We start from the raw sequence: 17,521 nt of genomic DNA on the forward strand, positions 1-17,521 counted from the left end.
TTTACTTGCACTTATACATTTATAAGTGCTTTCCTTTTTGGTATTTATTTAGAATTTATTGTCACCGTTTTTATTTTTTTACTCTTTGTTAAGTAAAGTCTAAGAATATTTTGTTTTGTTTTGTGTTGCAGGACGGTGAAAGTGGACGTGTACGACTGGGACAGAGATGGAAGGTAGGACTCGGCGTATGGACAGGCTCTGAGAGAATGATTCACTCTGGTGTGACTTTTACCTAACGCAGAGTGGGCGAAAGTTTGGGCAGAACATGAAGAAGAGAGACAGGTGTAGGCAGGTGCTGACAGACTGGCAGGGACAGATATGCAGAGAGAAAAGAGAAGTGATTTGTCTGAATATATTTGGTTTTGATTTGGTCTGTGTGTGTCTACAGTCATGATTTCATCGGGGAGTTCACCACCAGCTACAGAGAACTATCCCGGGGCCAAAACCAGTTCAACGTCTATGAGGTCAGACATTTGTATTTTTGGACCTGAACTATTTCTGCAACACACCCTATATTTACACGCACACCAAACTCTGATCGTTGGGTGGTACAAATTTTCACAAGACGAGACATGAGATGAGGTTCACAAGAAGAAGACAAGATAAGATTTTGAAATAATCTACAATAATCTGATCCGGTTATAATGTTTACATACACACTAAACTCTGATCATTGAGTAGAAGTTTCACAAGATGAGACACGAGATGGGGTCCACGAGAGCGAAACGAGATAAGATTTTGGAATCATTTACGATAATCTGATCAAATTAAGTCAAATTAAGTGTTTTTAATATCCTAGATGTACTGCATACTGTATATAAAGGTAGTGCATGAATAAATGTGCATTGTGGAGGGTACTTTAAATATTTTGACATTATTGCTTTGTCTGGAATGTTTCACAGTATGGCATTAAACCTTTCTATCATCATGGAGACCAAACCAGACCAAGTTACATGTCAGATCTATGGAGAGGCAACCCTGCTTGCAGTCAGAATACCTGTTTTTCTAGGTATTTTCCAGCTATAAAACTATCTCTCATTGAATAAATATAAAGTAGAACTGTTTTCTGTCATACTATGGAACATTCCAGGCAGGTCTGTGACATCCCCATAGAAACAAGCAGACGATGGACCCCTAACCAAAAAGTTACATGGTGCACCTTTAAACACACAGGCCTGTTTAAACACCTGTGTAAATCTCCACATGCATCACTACTTATTTTATTTTTACAGCATCCTCAATATACAATATATCTGTTACACTTATTTTTTATTATTTTAATGATTAGACTAAAGCTGGACCGCCTGAAGGATGGACTTATAAATAGGAGATAAATAATGTCTAAAACTTCCATTCCTTTTCAAAGATAGATTGTCTTTCCTAACTTGGATTGTCCTTCCTAACTTTCCTAAATAGCCTTTTAAATCTCCTCTCAAACCATTTATTTTCCTTGGCTATGATCTGTACCTCAACGTACATTGCCTCATAAGTCTTCAAGGAGTAGACCACATTGCTTTGTGTGTGACTCGAGGTTTTTGACAGAATATATATATATTTTTTTTGCTATGGATCTTACCTGGATGATTGAGGGATCACACAAACATTATTGGAACAAAACTAAATTTAATTTAATATGAAGACTAATGCATTTGTCACATAAAAGAGCAAACAACAAAAACATTATTATCACTTAAATCTTAATAACATTTGAAAATATTTGACAGATTCAGTTAGACTTGGATGAGATGTTCGGCGTGCATATTTTCCTCCAAAAGTTTCCAAATTTCATTTTATCTAATTTCCTCTCCAAATAATTTCATGCAAATTGTCATTTTTTCTTTCTCACCTCTACAATTTCCTCCGCACCTTTTCATCATTTTCAACTTTGATCATTTTCCACATTTTAAAAAGTGGCTTCATCGCCAGCTGCAAACGCTAACAGCTTCTGGCAGCTTTCTCCTTCAAAAAGTGTCCATATTATTTATATTTTCTGCTTTTCTGTTTTACAAAGGTGAACATTTCAAAGTAGAAAATGAGAGGTTTGTGTCATAAAACATCGTAACTGCCAGCATTTCACTTCTGATCCCAGACAAAAGACCGGTACTGTACATATGACAGGTGGCAGCTGCATCAAAGCTTTTATTGTTTAGTAAATTCTCCACCGAATGAGTCCACGGTGTGAATAGATGATTAAAGGCAGATGCTGTCATGAATATAAAGCTTACGTGAGAATGTGGACATGGACTTTGTGGCTCAATTTATGTTTTAAAAGTCCAGATTGTTGAACTTAATGAAGCTTCGGGGGTGTCATTAGATGGAAATGAAGCCTCAGAGCTGTTCCACTAAGACTTTACAAATTCTGTTGAATTGTATTGGTGGGTTTCAAATGTCTTCACTACTTTCTATAAGCCAGTAATGTTTTATACATATGGGGGCAGCTAGAATTAATGTTGTTAAAGTCGCAAGGTCTTGGGTTTAGTCAGTAATATAAAGTTTAAATTCAACATCTGTGAATATAACTTATGGATATTTGATGGCAAAGTACAATGTAATCAATGGAAGGGAAAAAAACAAACAAGCAAAAAAAAAACCTAACAGCATAAATATGCATATACCAAATCAAAATGGTAATAATAATAATAATAATTTTAAGTAAGTAAGTAAGTAAGTCTTTATTAATATAGCACTTTTCACAGACATGCCACAAAGACTTTACAGAGCATTTTTTATCGATCCATTATTCTTTTTTTTTTTTTTTTTTTTTTTTTTTAATTAGAATAATATGAAAAAATAATACTACATTTTATTTATATAGTGCTTTTCAGGTAGCCAGGCTGGTGTCACCTAGTGCCTCCGCTCAATTTCATTTCTCTCCAGCGACTAGGTCAGGAATTGGAATACACTAGACGTTTGCAAGAACCCCGGAAGTTGTCGCTCACCGGTCAATCAGGGAAGAGCTGTGAAGACATGATGTCAAACTCAAGCGCCTGTCTGGGTCCCTTTTGTGGTACAGCACAACAGTAACCAAAGCGGTCGAGATGGATGTAAACGAAGCCATACATTCTGTGTTGGCAACGATTCCCGAGATCGAGGATTTAAAGCCGGAACAGAGAGAAACAGAGAGAAAGAGAATGTTTAGTGAATTTTATAAAGGGGAAAGATGTTATTGCCCTTCTTCCTACGGGATTTGGCGCATTACATACTTCACGACCAAATAGCAGCGATTGGTGAAGTAAAAAAAGTACCCGCCTACCGTTGAGTGAACAAATCCTAATGCTGCGAGGTCAGACGATCTCTACGAGGTGAATCAGGCTACTTTTCAGGACCCTCAAAGATGCTTTACACATATTAAACACATATTAAAACAGTCAAAAGAGCAATAAGCAAATAATACAGTAAACTTAAAAACAGTGAATCATAATGAAACATAGATGTGTGTAACAATAATCTAATTTTATGGTATAATAGTATATTGGTATTACAGAAATGCTGCTTATACCTGGACTCTCATAATACAAATTGTGTTTAAGTGTTTGCATATTATGTAAAATTACCCTCGAGAGCTTTTAACCATGGTTTCTCCTCACTGACTGTAAGTGACTCATGCACGCGTGAGTGATCTTAATTGTCCTGCATTCGAGGCTCTGAAAATCCCCATTTTCACTGACCTCCCCATACACACCCAATGCTCTGTCCTTACTTTGCCTTTTGAATATCTTTTGAAAATGGTAACACAAGGAGGGTTTGTCTGTTTGTTTTTGTGAGAACATTCAAAGTGACGTACCAAAATGTAAATACCATGAGCTGGGGATCATTTTAACATCTCTAGTGAAATAATGAAATCAACATAAACAGCAATGAGCAAAGTAAAAATAAATTAAAAGGAGGCAAGGCCACATTTCAAGACCAAGTATTGTTAACAACATTTAATCCATTGTTCTCTCTAATTTATGCCTTTGCAGCATCAGATAAGCGAGCGATTAATTAATCCTTTGTAAATTCGAACACAGACCGCGCTATAGACTCTTAATGACCAAATCTATAGCTGCTTTTTCATCAGAGAAATACAAGTACGAGATGGGACTCCCTGATGAGGCTGTTTATGAGACCCACCAAACAGATCGAGCCCACAATGTGAAGGGACAGTCTAATCTGCTCACCTGAGTCCATTTTCTCTCCCCCTCCTCCCCTCCTCTCTTCTCTCTCACAAAACGCCATCCTCCACGACCTATTGAATAATTCATGTTCATTATTAAACACCGGGCCAAGGTATGAAGTGCCTCTACAAGTGCCCACTCAATCAGACTTTGCTCTGTCTCCCCGCAGGTTTTGAATCCCAAGAAAAAAGGCAAAAAGAAGAAATATATTAATTCTGGGACGGTGAGTAAATTTGCAGCTTGTTTTGTCATTTTGGGGCACTCTGCAGCGAAGGCAAATAAGGCCTGTGTTTGAAGAGCTGCAAACACTTTACTGATCAGGCATTACATTATGACCACCTGTCGTAGAAACTGATGCATGTATTCTTAAAACCTATAGTGCATTTGTTTTCCTTTATTTTGTATCACATTTAATAGCTACTGACCTTTGCAAACAGTAGACTTTCCTGTTCATAAATGTCATTTTAAATAGTTTTCACCCTTTTAATTGGATTCTTGTGAGCTTTAAGGCATGTTATAATGTTGTTACCTCCTCAAAAACATACAGAGACTTGTGTTTTGCGATGTCATGTAGTGGTAGTTTTCAAGTTAAAATCAACTTTTTCTCTTCAGTTCAGTAGAAATAGGCAATTAACAAATGAAATCACAAGAGTTTTTGTTTTTTGTTTTTTTTCGCTGAAGAGAAGAACTCAAATATATGCAGGATTTGAGTGTTAAATGCGTGAATGAAACAAAGCAAGATAAGGAAACAAGATTGTAATAACACAGATCAGAAAACAGTGCAAATGGGCCCTTTAAAAGATATAATATTTTGTTTTTAATTTTTTATCTCTATGGAGACTTTGTTAATTTGCTGAAACTCGGGCATGTTGATGGTTCAATCCTAGTTCCTACCATTACTGTTGTACTGTTGACACTGTTTTGTGGTAGTTTGAGAGCATATAGACTGTGGTTGCTCTGGTTGCACTTCACTTACCATTGAAAAATCTTTACGTCTCTCTCTGTGATTGCTGCCGTGAGCCTCCTCATTTTGGTCTGAACATTAATAACAAAACAATCTAATGCCTGCTTTCCCTGAGGTCACTTTCACCAGCTTTAGTAACAGGTTTGATCGACAGCTTTGCTAAGCAGCTACCCAGCAGACACTATTCACGCTTACGTCACAAACCAGGAGGACGTTTGGAACATGGAATTATTGCCTAACATGGATCTATTAAAACCGTCTGTGATAAAACCCCATTGAAGTAAATGTGATCAGCGGTAAAATGCAGACTGCATATGTACGTGCTCTTTGGAATCATCTTGAATTTGGCGCCTCATCTCTTCTAACCACATGTACCCAGTGCGTGTGAAGTTGTGCGTCAGTGAAGAAATGATAAAAACTGAGGTATGGTTGTAATTGTTGATTAGCCGAACATAATGGAATGCTACAGTGACATGTAGATGAAGAAAACTGGGCCTGGGAAGTTGTAATCGCACCTTTCCAAACGTCTTCCTGGTTTCTGACATAAGCGTGAATAGAGCCTAGGCAACAGCGGGAAGAGATGTTTACCTTCAACAGCCTTGCTCCTGACTGGCTCTTTGGTTTTGTGCTCGGATTTCCAAATATGGCCCCTGGTTGCAGTGTAGCCTCTATAACTGCTGGCCTCACTGAGCTTCATTTGGCCACAACCCATCGCTTTGAGTGACGTCACACTCCCTTAGTCCACAGATTGCAAGCCACATCTCTGTCCGTTCGTCCCAAGGCAAGTGTAACTAGTTTGTAAAGGTACAATTCAATATAGAAACAATATTGTTCAAAACATCATTATATAAATCCAAAGCAGCGTTATTATACAGTAAGTATTTACATTATAATATATCTCAGAAGCACAGTGAAGAGAGGTTGATGCTACCTGTTCTGATTGGTATAATTCCCTCTCAGTGTGTGTTCTTATAGAGGACTACACAGACAGTGAGTAACTTTAATTATGTTGACAGAGGTATTTAGGCAGCCCTGGAGTGGATAATTATGTTGTTCTTGAGATCGTCAGTTCTTATTTTCTCTATTCTGTTCAAACTTTTGCTTTCGTAAACTTTGGAATCAGACAACACTCAGCTCTAAGGGAAGTTTTCCAATTATTAGCTCCACACACAGGTTTTTAAATATTGCTGATTAGATTTGATCATTTTTGTTTTGTAAAGTTAACTTCAAGGTTGAGCTGACATTTCCATCAGCGTTCAGTAAGTTCTCGTTTTTCTTTTGTTTAATTTCTTTTAACAGTAAATAGATGTTTTGGAGAAGTCGTTTGAGTGTATGTTTTTGTACAGGAACTAAACGATAAAAAATAAAAAAAATTAAAGCTGTGATGCCTCAAGAAACACAATTATAAATAAGCCTAATTGGAAAGCGGGCTGATACCTCTGGGGACATGGGATAAAGATGAAGTTTGAGCATACCAGTGTGAAAAACCATGCACGAATCCATTCTTACTAAAGCTTAAGTAACAAACTGTTTTGCAAATGTAATAAAACCACACTGTTACACATTAAACATTCTGAATTTATAGAACAGAGGTCAGTTTTAGGATTATAAAAGTAAACAAAGCCCTTGACATAAAAATGGTTGGGCAGAATTGCTAATTATTGAAAATGTCACCGGGTACCATGACATCAAATCTGCAAACATATTGGAAAAATGAAATAAATAAAATAATTCTCTGATTGAAAAGGGTCCAGCTGTTTCATTGTCCTTTTATGTGTTGTATCAAATAATCCATAATTACAAAATACATACAATACCAGTCAAAAGTGCATGTTTTTTTTTTTTTTTTTAATATATATATGTTTACTACTTTCAACATTTTAGATGCATAAAGAAGACATCAAATATATGAAGTAAAATATGTGCAGCAAAGGAAAAAAGTACCGTATTTTTTGGACTATAAGTTGCACTTTTTTTCATAGTTTGGGTGGTCCTGTGACTTAAACTTCGGTGCGACTTATATATTAAAATTTTCACACTGACAGCCTCGAGAGGGCGCTCTAGGCTTATGTGTCAGTATCTCCTACTGCTATTACTCCTGTACCACTGTCACTTCGTCCTTTACTGCGCATCTCTACTGCGCATGTCTCCTGCAGAAAGAGCCTCTAGCCTGCTGCAAGTAGTGAAATATTCAGCCAAAAACGGTAATCAAGCAGCAGAAAGAAAGTTTGGAGTGTGCGAGAAACTTGTAAGGGCCTGGCAAAAGGCGGGGATGGAGAACACGGCTTCAAGGTAATTGGGAGGATGCGCCATGTAACTTTCCTGGAAATCATTGGATGGGTCGACAAAACCTGGACTTCAGTGACAACCGAAAACATCCTGTCAGGATTCAGAAAGGTCGGAAGAGGAAGCGGCGCTCCGTTTAACTCCGGAGTTGCTCAGAAGTGACCGAGGATGAAGAATTCAATGGATTTAATGATTGGAGTGAGATGGAGAATTTGGTAAACTTATTATGCTGCTTTTGCTACAGTTATCTGAATAACTCTTAATATGTTATTTTAACAGCCTGTTCTCTATTTTTAAAAAGTATGACTTATAGTTCGGTGTGACTTATATATGTTTTTTTTCTTTTTCTTTACGTATTATTTGTGTGTCTTGCAACTTATACTCCGGAGCAACTTATAGTCCGAAAAATACAGTAATTTAAACATTCACTACCAGTCAAAAACACACCCTTTCATTCAATGTTTTTTGTTTTGTTTTTTCTTTTCATTTTTCTTACTACTTTCTACTTTTTAGATACACACATAGAAGACATCAAATATATGTGGAATTATGTGTTAAAGTTAAATAACTCTACTATTTTTCAACAAAGCAAAGGGTGGCCAGTTTGAGGATTTGGTTATAAAATATTTAAAAACTAAATTACATCCAAACTTTTGACTGGCAGTGTACATCAACAAGTAATTATCTGATAAAAAAGGATCCAAAGATTTCATTTTCTTATCATTTGTTGTATCAGAGAATCCATTGTTGCAAAATACATATGGTATGTCTATTCAAGGCTGCACATAAGAGTCATTTTGGCCAATGTATTTTTAATCATTTCACCTTGTTGCACTTTTAGAAGACATTTATTATTGATGCATCACTCATGGAGAGAGACACAGAGCCCACTGTCTGGCATTTCTAAGGAATGTCTGGTATCTTTGGACAAGACGACAGCTACAGAAAGGTCTAAATGAGTTTGCCTTGAAAATACACAGTATCATTTTTAGACCAGTGGTTCTTATTCTTGCTTTTCACATCAGGACCAAACTTTTTCAGTTCTAAGTCACCTGGGTCCCACTCACAAATGAAAGATATTATATTATTTGTACAGCCCTCGAGGTGATACTCATGGTCCTGTTGTAAAAGTAGCCTGAGAGTAAGAAGAAGAGGCCTGAGGCTGCAAGTTCTGATGCAAAAAAGTGGATTTACCCAGGACACAAACTATTGTATTGCATTGTTCAGTCTAGTCTATAAATTGCTAGGGACATCACATTTCTGTCCTGGACCAGCCCCACACTGCCAGCTCAGCCCTTGTTATCTTGACCTACGTGAACAGAGGTATAATACTCCCTACAATGGAAGCATAACCGGACTAGACTGCCCTGAGACTGGACTGGACTAGACTGCAATGGACAATACTATCAAAGTGTCTTGAGTGTTGATGTCTCTGGGTCTTGTACTGATAAATAAAATAAATAAACTTGGTCGAATGTACCTATCCCTCAAAAACCATCCTAAAAGTGTGTGAATAATAAAAAATCACAAATCTGAGCCATTTCATATTGCTCTTATTTTATGTAAAAGTTATAGCTCGTGTAATTGCAGGCTGAGGTCAGTAGTATAGACAATGTACCAGAGATGGACCTTGCAAGTCGTGACTTGGACTCAAATCAGACTTGAGTCAATAATTTTAGGACTTGAGACTTGACTAAGACGTGGGACTAGACTTGGACTTGAAGGTCAATGACTTGGAACTTGACTCAGATTGAGCCCTGTGACTTGAGAAGACTTGATGCTTCTCCTAAAAAAAATATATGTTTTTAGAATATACTTTTCTCTTTACAGTTGATAAATGTGGTGCTGTGATGTGGTATCCTCAAATGTACTACAGTAACACACAGTACAGTAATATATAATACAATACAGTAAAACAGAGGGAATTACAGAGAACTACATGACAAAATAACTATTATTTAGACCTTTCTGTTCTGACCATAATGATTCACTCCAAGATTTTATCAAGACATTTAAAAATGAAAAAAAAAAAAAAGCATTTCTACAACTCATATATAAATATTCATATATAAACATACCAGTTTTTAAGTACAATTTAGTTTAAAATTCATATAATTTGCAAAAATCTAAGATATATTTGGTAATTTGATTTAAAGACTTGAAATGACTTGACTTGGACTTATGGGCCAGTGACTCAAGACTTGACTTAGACTTGCCTGTCTTTGACTTGGGACTTGACTCAGACTTGAGGTCACAGACTTGAGACTTACTTGAGACTTCCAAAACAACGACTTGGTCCCACCTCTGCAATGTACTATTTTTGAAAGAAGCACCCATATATAATCTTCAAAATGCTGAAGTTTATGATATTTGGTTACATAATTAGATACACAAAGCTTCCATCTTATGGCTAAAAGCACATGGAAGTGAGCAATGCTGCAACTTTTGTTCATATTGGAAGAAAATGATTCCACTTTGTTCATTACACTGTGTATCAGATTTTATTTTATATAGATAAGCCCATGGTGATATTAAACCAGGTATATCTATACATCTGCCCCTTCACCTCAACTTTTCATAATTTAGACTTTAGATTTAGTTAATTTAGACTTTAGATTTAGTTACACTGAAATAACACATATCAGGTCAATTTCTTTCTTAACTTATGCTTCTTTGTAGTCACCAACATTGCTCCAAAATCTTATGAAATACAAACAAAAAGCAATGCACTCTCTGTAATTTTCTTTCGTTCTTCTTTTCATTATTGCATTGAGGCTCTTGCAGCGCTCCTTTTTACCCTCTGTTCACAGTTGTGACAAAATTAGCTGAATTTCAATCTCTTTTTGTGTAACTTTCCTGGTGAAATTGGTTTTATTTTCCAGGTGACGCTCCTGTCCTTCAAAGTGGAGTCAGAGTACACCTTTGTGGACTTCATCCGCGGAGGGTGAGTGGAATTTTAACAATCTTCTTGCAGCAGAATCTTGCTACTTTTGCTATTTAGTTAGAATTTATTATTACCATTTGTATTTGTGCTTTTTGTTGTTCTGATGTGTGGGCTACTGTGTCCAAATAATTCCCCTTCTGGGTCAATAAAGTTTGTCTAAGTCTAATCTCCAGCAGCCCACCATTTCAATTTTCCAACTCCAGTTTGGATGAGTTCTCTATAGGGGATAATGTGTTTTTTGGTCATTCTTGTTGGTAAATAGCTAATTTATTCAGTGCACTCACTTTTAATTACTGGTTTAATTTGCTCTGGCTAATTAGATCTCCAAAATGGCGAAGAGATTATAGGTTTTCCATACTAATGAGATACTGAACCAGCAGCAGATTTGGGATTGTCTGAGCACATATAGTCTAGTTTATTCTAATTTACTTTTTGATTGTTTATACCTGCACAGATTTTCACAGGGAACATTACACAAAAAGGCGCAAACTAAAGTGGTAAAGGCATAACTTCAAGGTGTATTGCTTAACTTTTGAGAGGGAGGGTTTGCTGCTTTCTTGTCACCATGGAGATCATATTGCTTTGCCTTAAATATTCCCTACTATCATTGTCATTAAACTTAAATCTTAATTTTAATATAATTACAGGTGTTTTTATTGCTCATAAAACAATGAAAACCATGAATTCATACTGGAAACATCTCCACAGATCTGACCTGTAACTTGGCCCATTGGCTTTACTTGCCTGTTGCCATGGAAATAGATGTGTTTAATGTCATACTAAGGAACATACCAGGCAAAGTGATAACATCTTTAAAGAGAACATGTTAAAGATTGAAATAATTATTTTAAAATTCATTGTTCTTAGTCCAAATATTGATTAACTGTCACGCGTTGTCAAATTGTAGTTATCTGTTCTATTTTTCTTTGTCACATAAAGGTGCAATGTGTAACTTTTCTGGGGGAGAGTTTGTCAAATATTTTTCTCCATGGAGAAGTTATTGTTTTGTCTTGAAATGTTTCACAGTATGGTATTAAACATTTCTATCATCATGGAGACCAAACCAGACCAAGTTACAGGTCAGATCTGTGGATAAAACCTCAATTAAATAAAAAAAATAATAATAAATGTAAGGATCTGAGTAATGCAGGGATCTCCAATCTTTTTCCTCTGGTGAGCTACCTTTACAAAACAAAAATGCCAGAGAGTTACTCATTTGAGCGGCCGCAAGAAATTGTGACAATTATAAGAAAGAGGACAAGCCTATGAGAACAGTTAGATGCCAATCAAACATAAACCATTGTCCATTCATTAGTGCACAAAGTTTGACTTCAAAATGACACAACAAAATTTTTGTTATTCAGCACAATGGTATAATTCCGAAATCCCTTGGCAAGCTACTTGGAAGGGGGTGGAAAGCTACTGGTTGCTCCTGAGCTACAGGTTGGAGACCCCTGGTTTAATGTCATATTGTGGAACATTCCAGGCAGAACAATGACATATCCACGGAAACAAGAAGGTGACGAACCCCCATCCGAAAAGTTGTATCTATTATCAGCTCTTTTTGATTATGAGACCCAGTCAAATTATGGTTATCTGATTAGTGTAGTTCAGGGATGGGCAAACTATGGCCCGGGGGCCGTATGCGGCCCTTTAAACCTTTTAATCCGGCCCGCCGAACTTGAATAAATTATAATAATCAACCTTGTTAATGTTTTATTTTTCCTGCATTTCCGGCGTTTCCCAGTAGATGGCGCACTATATATACATTGAGGTGCGGTGTCTTCTGTTGGCCGTAATGCTTTATGGGAAAGTATTGACAGGAGTCATTTTCGGGCAGCGTATTTGGACCATGAGTGAGGTAGAAGTGTTTAAGACGTAAGGCTGCACTAATTTCATTCAAGACTGGCAAAAAGCAAATTTGGGAGGTTCATAGATTCAGTGTAATGAGTCATGACATATGGAGTGTCTAAAGGCCTTTAATGATTCATTGTGTCAGTATTATTGTGTAAAAATGCCTGATGTGCTGTTTCACAATGGGGTCTGCATTCCTAGGATATATGTGGCAGGGGTGTGTGAACTAGTGCTAGTATGTGGTCTTTTAAACTGGCCCGCAGAACTTATAATGATTAAACCTTATTGATGTTTTATTTTTCTTGCATTTCCGGCGTTTATGGAGCCGGGCTCTGAACACGTCATGTCCCGTCTTCTGTCCGGCCCTTTAGTCAAATTTTAGAACCCTATGTGGCCCCCAAGCCAAAAAGTTTACCCATCCCTGGTCTAGTTAATTTGCAAATGTACCCAATATGTGATTTCTTTTTATGTATTTTTTGTTCTCTCCCCAGAACACAGCTCAACTTCACAGTGGCCATCGACTTCACAGCCTCCAATGGTAAGTGAGTGAGGATGTGTGAGTCACGTCTTGGTAATGGCAAAGACAGCTGTAATAGTAACATGAAGAAGAGCCAGTTCATACAGGGACATAATACAATGTTCTGACATGAGGGAGCTTTATCTGTCACAGCACAAGACAAGGAGCCTCAAAAGGAAATAAAACTTTGGGAACTGTACAATATGAGATTGAAACTGGAGTTGGAGGCACAATAAAACTTTAAAAGCACACATAATGGATTGGCTCCAAGTGGTTGTTTTGTGTCATGTTTACAAATGCTCAGTTCAATAATATTCTGAAGCTACCTCTCAGCTCAAGTGCAGATTTCTGTATTAAACTTTGGGGTGATTTTTATTTTTTATTTTTTTTCTGATGATTGTATATGTATTATGCAATTATTTAAAGGACACAAAACCGACTCTTGTGAGCTTTAAGCCATGTTATAATTGTGTTACCTCCTCAAAAACTTTACCTGGACTTGTGTTTTGTTTCGTTCACCTTTATTATTAGTTTCTCCACATCTCCAAAGCTCACAATGCTCTGTTCCATCTTGTGATGTCGTGAAGAGTAGTTTTGAAGTTACAGCTACCGTTTACCTTTAGTTCAATAGAGGCAATTTTAGGGGTGAAAACATCTGAATGATTCGAGTGGAGTGGAGCACTTCCTGTATTACCACATGACATCACAAGGTGGAACAGAGTGTTTTCTGTTTGAGAGAATAACTTTCATGTGTTAAACATGTCTGAAAGAAACAAAACATAACTTCAGGTATATTTGTGATGAGGAAACAGTGCAGAGAAATCACCTGGCACACAGCAAAAATCATTTTAAAGGTGCATTGTGTAACTTTTCTGGTGGGGATTCCTTCAGATACTTTTCTCCATGGAGATGCTATTGCTTTGTCTGGAAAGTTCCACAGTATGGCATTAAACCTTTCTATCTTCATGGAGACATACCAGACCAAGTTACAGGTCAGATCTATAGAAAGGCAACCCCGCTCACAGTCAGAATGTCTGTTTTTCTAAGTATTTTGGAGTTAAACCACATGTAATTGAATAAACGTAAGGTAGAGCTGATTAATGCCATACTGTGGAACATTCCAAGCAGAGCAGTAACATATCCATAGAAATAAGCAGGTGACAGACACTCGACCTAAAAGCCACATAGTGCACCTTTAACTTCAAAGCCAAAGTTGACGACCAGAGTGTACGCAAATTTGTTCCCAACTCACTTCCAATTTCTAAACTTCTATGAGCTCCAAACTTTCAGTACAACAGGTTCCATTTGCTTTGTGCGCGGCCCTCAGGCCCTGACCTAATAGCCCACCTGCCAACATAAAAGATTCATTCTCCCAGCCTCTCTACCTCTGAATGCTTCAATACTTTTGTTTTCATTTACATCCCCCTTTCCTATTCTCCGCGTTCTTTCGGATCAGCTCTTGTGCCGGTAATAACTGTGATGGCGTGTACAGTCATTTAGCATCTGCGTGCATGGTATTGTTCACACCTCTGCTTTTATCTTTTCTCTATCGCTATCACCCTGCTGTGAGAGGAGCAGTGACCTGTGCGGTGCGTTCAGGGCCCCGTCAGTGTGTGGGTTTTTTACAGTGGCCGATAGCACGTGGAGCACCTGTGGCACTGTGGGGAGCAGGTTTTGATTAGTATTCAAATGCATTAGCGGGAGGTGTGACTGTAGCATGCAGCCATCAAGCATAATCAAATCAGAGAGTGCTTTTTACTTTTTTTTCCATCTTTTTTTCTTCCAAAGGAGAGAATAAATAAAAGTGGAGCGGAAATGTATTTGAAAAAAGGCGTGAGTTATGGTTTCGGAATGATGAATTTTTAAATTGTTGTCAGATTTTGATGTTTGTGATCTAGGTCATCTCGCAAACTTTTCACAACTAAAGCAGTTTCACAGCCAAGACTATCCAGGGTAACTTTATATTCAAGGTAAAATATTTGAAAGGTCTTATATAACGTGAAATTGACTCTTGTGAGCTTGAAGTCATGTTAGAATGCTGTTACTGCCTCAAAAACATACCTGGAGATGTGTTTTGTTTTTGTTTTTTTTCCACACATAAGTAAGTAACCATTTATGAATGAAACAAAACACAACTCTGGGATGTTTTTGATGAAGAAAATTGTGTATAAATGTGATAAAAAGAGCTATTTGTGTAGAAGTACAAGTTACTATTATTCCTCACTTTCCTTTTTTTACCATCATAAATATTCACAGCAATGAGTTTAAAAGCAATTTTCACAACTTTCAGAGACCAGAGTAGAGTTTTGCTGTCACGCCATGTTAACAACGACTAGCATGCTGACAGCGCACCAGCATCTCTTCCTGGTGTGCAGATAATACAATGTAGCAGACATATTTATATTTTGATTTAAAGCCCCATCCTATCTGGTGTTTGGATAATACTTTGAAAGATTCTCCATATTACTGAGTTACAATAAATGTTTATTAACCGTTTATAAAGCAGCCAAAACCAAACTGGTGTTGTGTTTTGGTATATATTTGCTGAAATGTTACACAGCGCGGCTTTAAAGAAATGTTGTCCTGATATCAGAGTACAAAGGTGCACTGCGTAACTTTTCTGGTGGAGGGTCCACTACTTGCTTGTGTCCATGGAAGTAGTTCTTTGCCTGGAATGTTCCACAGTTGGGCATTAAACGTATCTCCCTTGCATTTGTTAAAATACAGGTGTTTTATAGCTTGAACATACATTTAAACATGGATTCTTACCATGTGCAGGCTTGCTTCTCCACAGATCTGACCATTTACTTGTTTACATTGTGATAACCAAGTTTATTTCCATACTGAGAAATAAATAAGCCAGAACAGTAATATCTCCATGGAGACAAGCAGGTGGAGGGACCCTCCAAAGTTTTTCTACAGTCCAACGCTTGCACTGTAGAAAAGTTCTTCAGTGCAGCTTTAAGCTACAATTTTGCTCATAACTGTGAGTCAGAATACAAACAGAACTGTACTTGGAGTTTATTAGTCTGAAGTGTGAAAAAGAAGCAACAGAATCATCACATTTATTATCAGTATTTGTATTAATTACTTCAAATAACTTTCTTTTTAATTTTACGAACAAATAAATGTTAATTAGCTTCAGAATACTCCAGTTTTGCAGTCTGTGTAATTAGCTATCAAAAAATTCAGGTCATTATTTTTCTTATTTCACACTGTTCTTGTAACTTGTTGTTGTTAACATGGGGGCTTGATGGATTTGCTTATCGTGCCATGAAACTGCTATAAAAAGTAGAGATGCACTAATTCAGCTTTTTCAGCTTCGATATTAATACTTAAGCTTTAAGTATCTGCTGATACTCGATATTAACCGATATCAGTGTAGGGACTGTCAATTTTTCCGAAAAAACACAATTAACTTAACTATAAATTTGATCCATTTGTTTGTGTAATTGTTATGTATCCTGCAAGTAACTACTGAACAGCTTTGTATGAATAAAAGTTGAATCATTATGAGATGTCCAGGGTCTACATCAGCCACTAAACATATATGACCCAACCAGGATATTGGCTGAACCGATATCAAGAGACCGATATCTGATTCAGTAAAATTTCCTAAATTGGTGCTAATATCTGATACCAGTATCGACATACAGTAGGTGCATCTCTAATAGAAAGTACAGTCACATCTGGTAAACATTTAGAATTTTTCGTGATAAAACTGAGTTCAACTAGAGTATCAGATTGAAGAGGACTTTCGTCATAAATTTCAGGACACGTCACCACTGAGTAAACATATCTCCAAATCCACCAACACATCTGGCAGTGACTGATTTCTATCGAGCTGTTCCAGTGTGTTGCTTGGTTACATAATTATATTCACCCCTCGGAAATGAAATACATGAATGGGTTAGTTGTTTTCTTGTTTCTCGAGGCAATGTCCCAGCTCCAAATGCCAGTACTTTTCATACAGATCCTGCTCAGATAAAGAACGTTATAATGCACTTCTCATACGTGTTTATATGTTGTTTTTCCAGGTAATCCTTCGCAGCCCACCTCTCTGCATTATATGAGTCCGTACCAGATGAACGCTTACGCCATGGCCCTGAAAGCAGTGGGCGAGATTATCCAGGACTATGACAGTGACAAGCTCTTCCCTGCCTACGGCTTTGGGGCTAAGCTACCCCCCGACGGCAAAATCTCTCATGCGTTCCCACTGGTAAGAGACACAGCGGCACTATTGGCCCCTTGTGTATGGCCCCTGCCTCTCTCACACACACATGCACACATACTCACACACACACACACAGAGGGATCAGACCAGGCAGGGCCGGGTCCAACCTCGAGTGACGCTGTGACTGCAGCTGCTCTCTCAAGTTGAAAAGTTGTCTCATCTGCTGTCAGCGGGATCTCCCAGCATCCCCTTCACTTCCTCCTTCAGACTCCTGAGGGGGAGGCAGGCCAGGCATTCTGCTCCAGGGGACGAGAGGAGACACGCCCTCCTCGTCCACGTCATCTCAGTGTGTGTGTGTGTGTGTGTTTGTGTTTGTTTGTGCTTGCTGAGAGACTGTGCCTCCATTAATAATGCAGGGTGTGATAAATATAAGTGAAGCAGGCTGAAATGTAAATGATTGATTTTTAATTCTTGAAACTTTGAGGTAAAAAACTGCAAGACAAAGTTGCTCACAGATAAGGGGTGTTTTCCTACTGTCACTTCTATGACACTCTGGAGCAGGGCGGGCGTGATGTGAAAGCAACTGAACTCGGGCTAACCTCCACAGTCCATGGTGCAAATAAAA

The 17,521-nt window shown here is 37.6% G+C and overlaps 1 protein-coding gene across 1 annotated transcript in view; it reads left to right on the forward strand.

Annotated features, from left to right (window-relative positions):
- Nucleotides 1–17,521, forward strand: part of LOC110158002 (copine-9-like) — a 229,330-nt gene that overhangs the window by 187,514 nt on the left and 24,295 nt on the right. Inside the window, exons 11-16 of the mRNA XM_020922421.2 lie at nucleotides 132–173; nucleotides 389–464; nucleotides 4,327–4,380; nucleotides 10,290–10,351; nucleotides 12,697–12,743; nucleotides 16,760–16,941. Coding sequence (XP_020778080.2) covers nucleotides 132–173; nucleotides 389–464; nucleotides 4,327–4,380; nucleotides 10,290–10,351; nucleotides 12,697–12,743; nucleotides 16,760–16,941 — 463 coding nt within the window. The remainder of the gene's footprint in view (nucleotides 1–131; nucleotides 174–388; nucleotides 465–4,326; nucleotides 4,381–10,289; nucleotides 10,352–12,696; nucleotides 12,744–16,759; nucleotides 16,942–17,521) is intronic.

This window comes from Boleophthalmus pectinirostris, unplaced genomic scaffold (genome assembly GCF_026225935.1).
Source record: "Boleophthalmus pectinirostris isolate CB_2022bp ecotype Guang Dong unplaced genomic scaffold, ASM2622593v1 HiC_scaffold_8, whole genome shotgun sequence".
NCBI classification, from domain to species: Eukaryota; Metazoa; Chordata; class Actinopteri; order Gobiiformes; family Gobiidae; genus Boleophthalmus; species Boleophthalmus pectinirostris.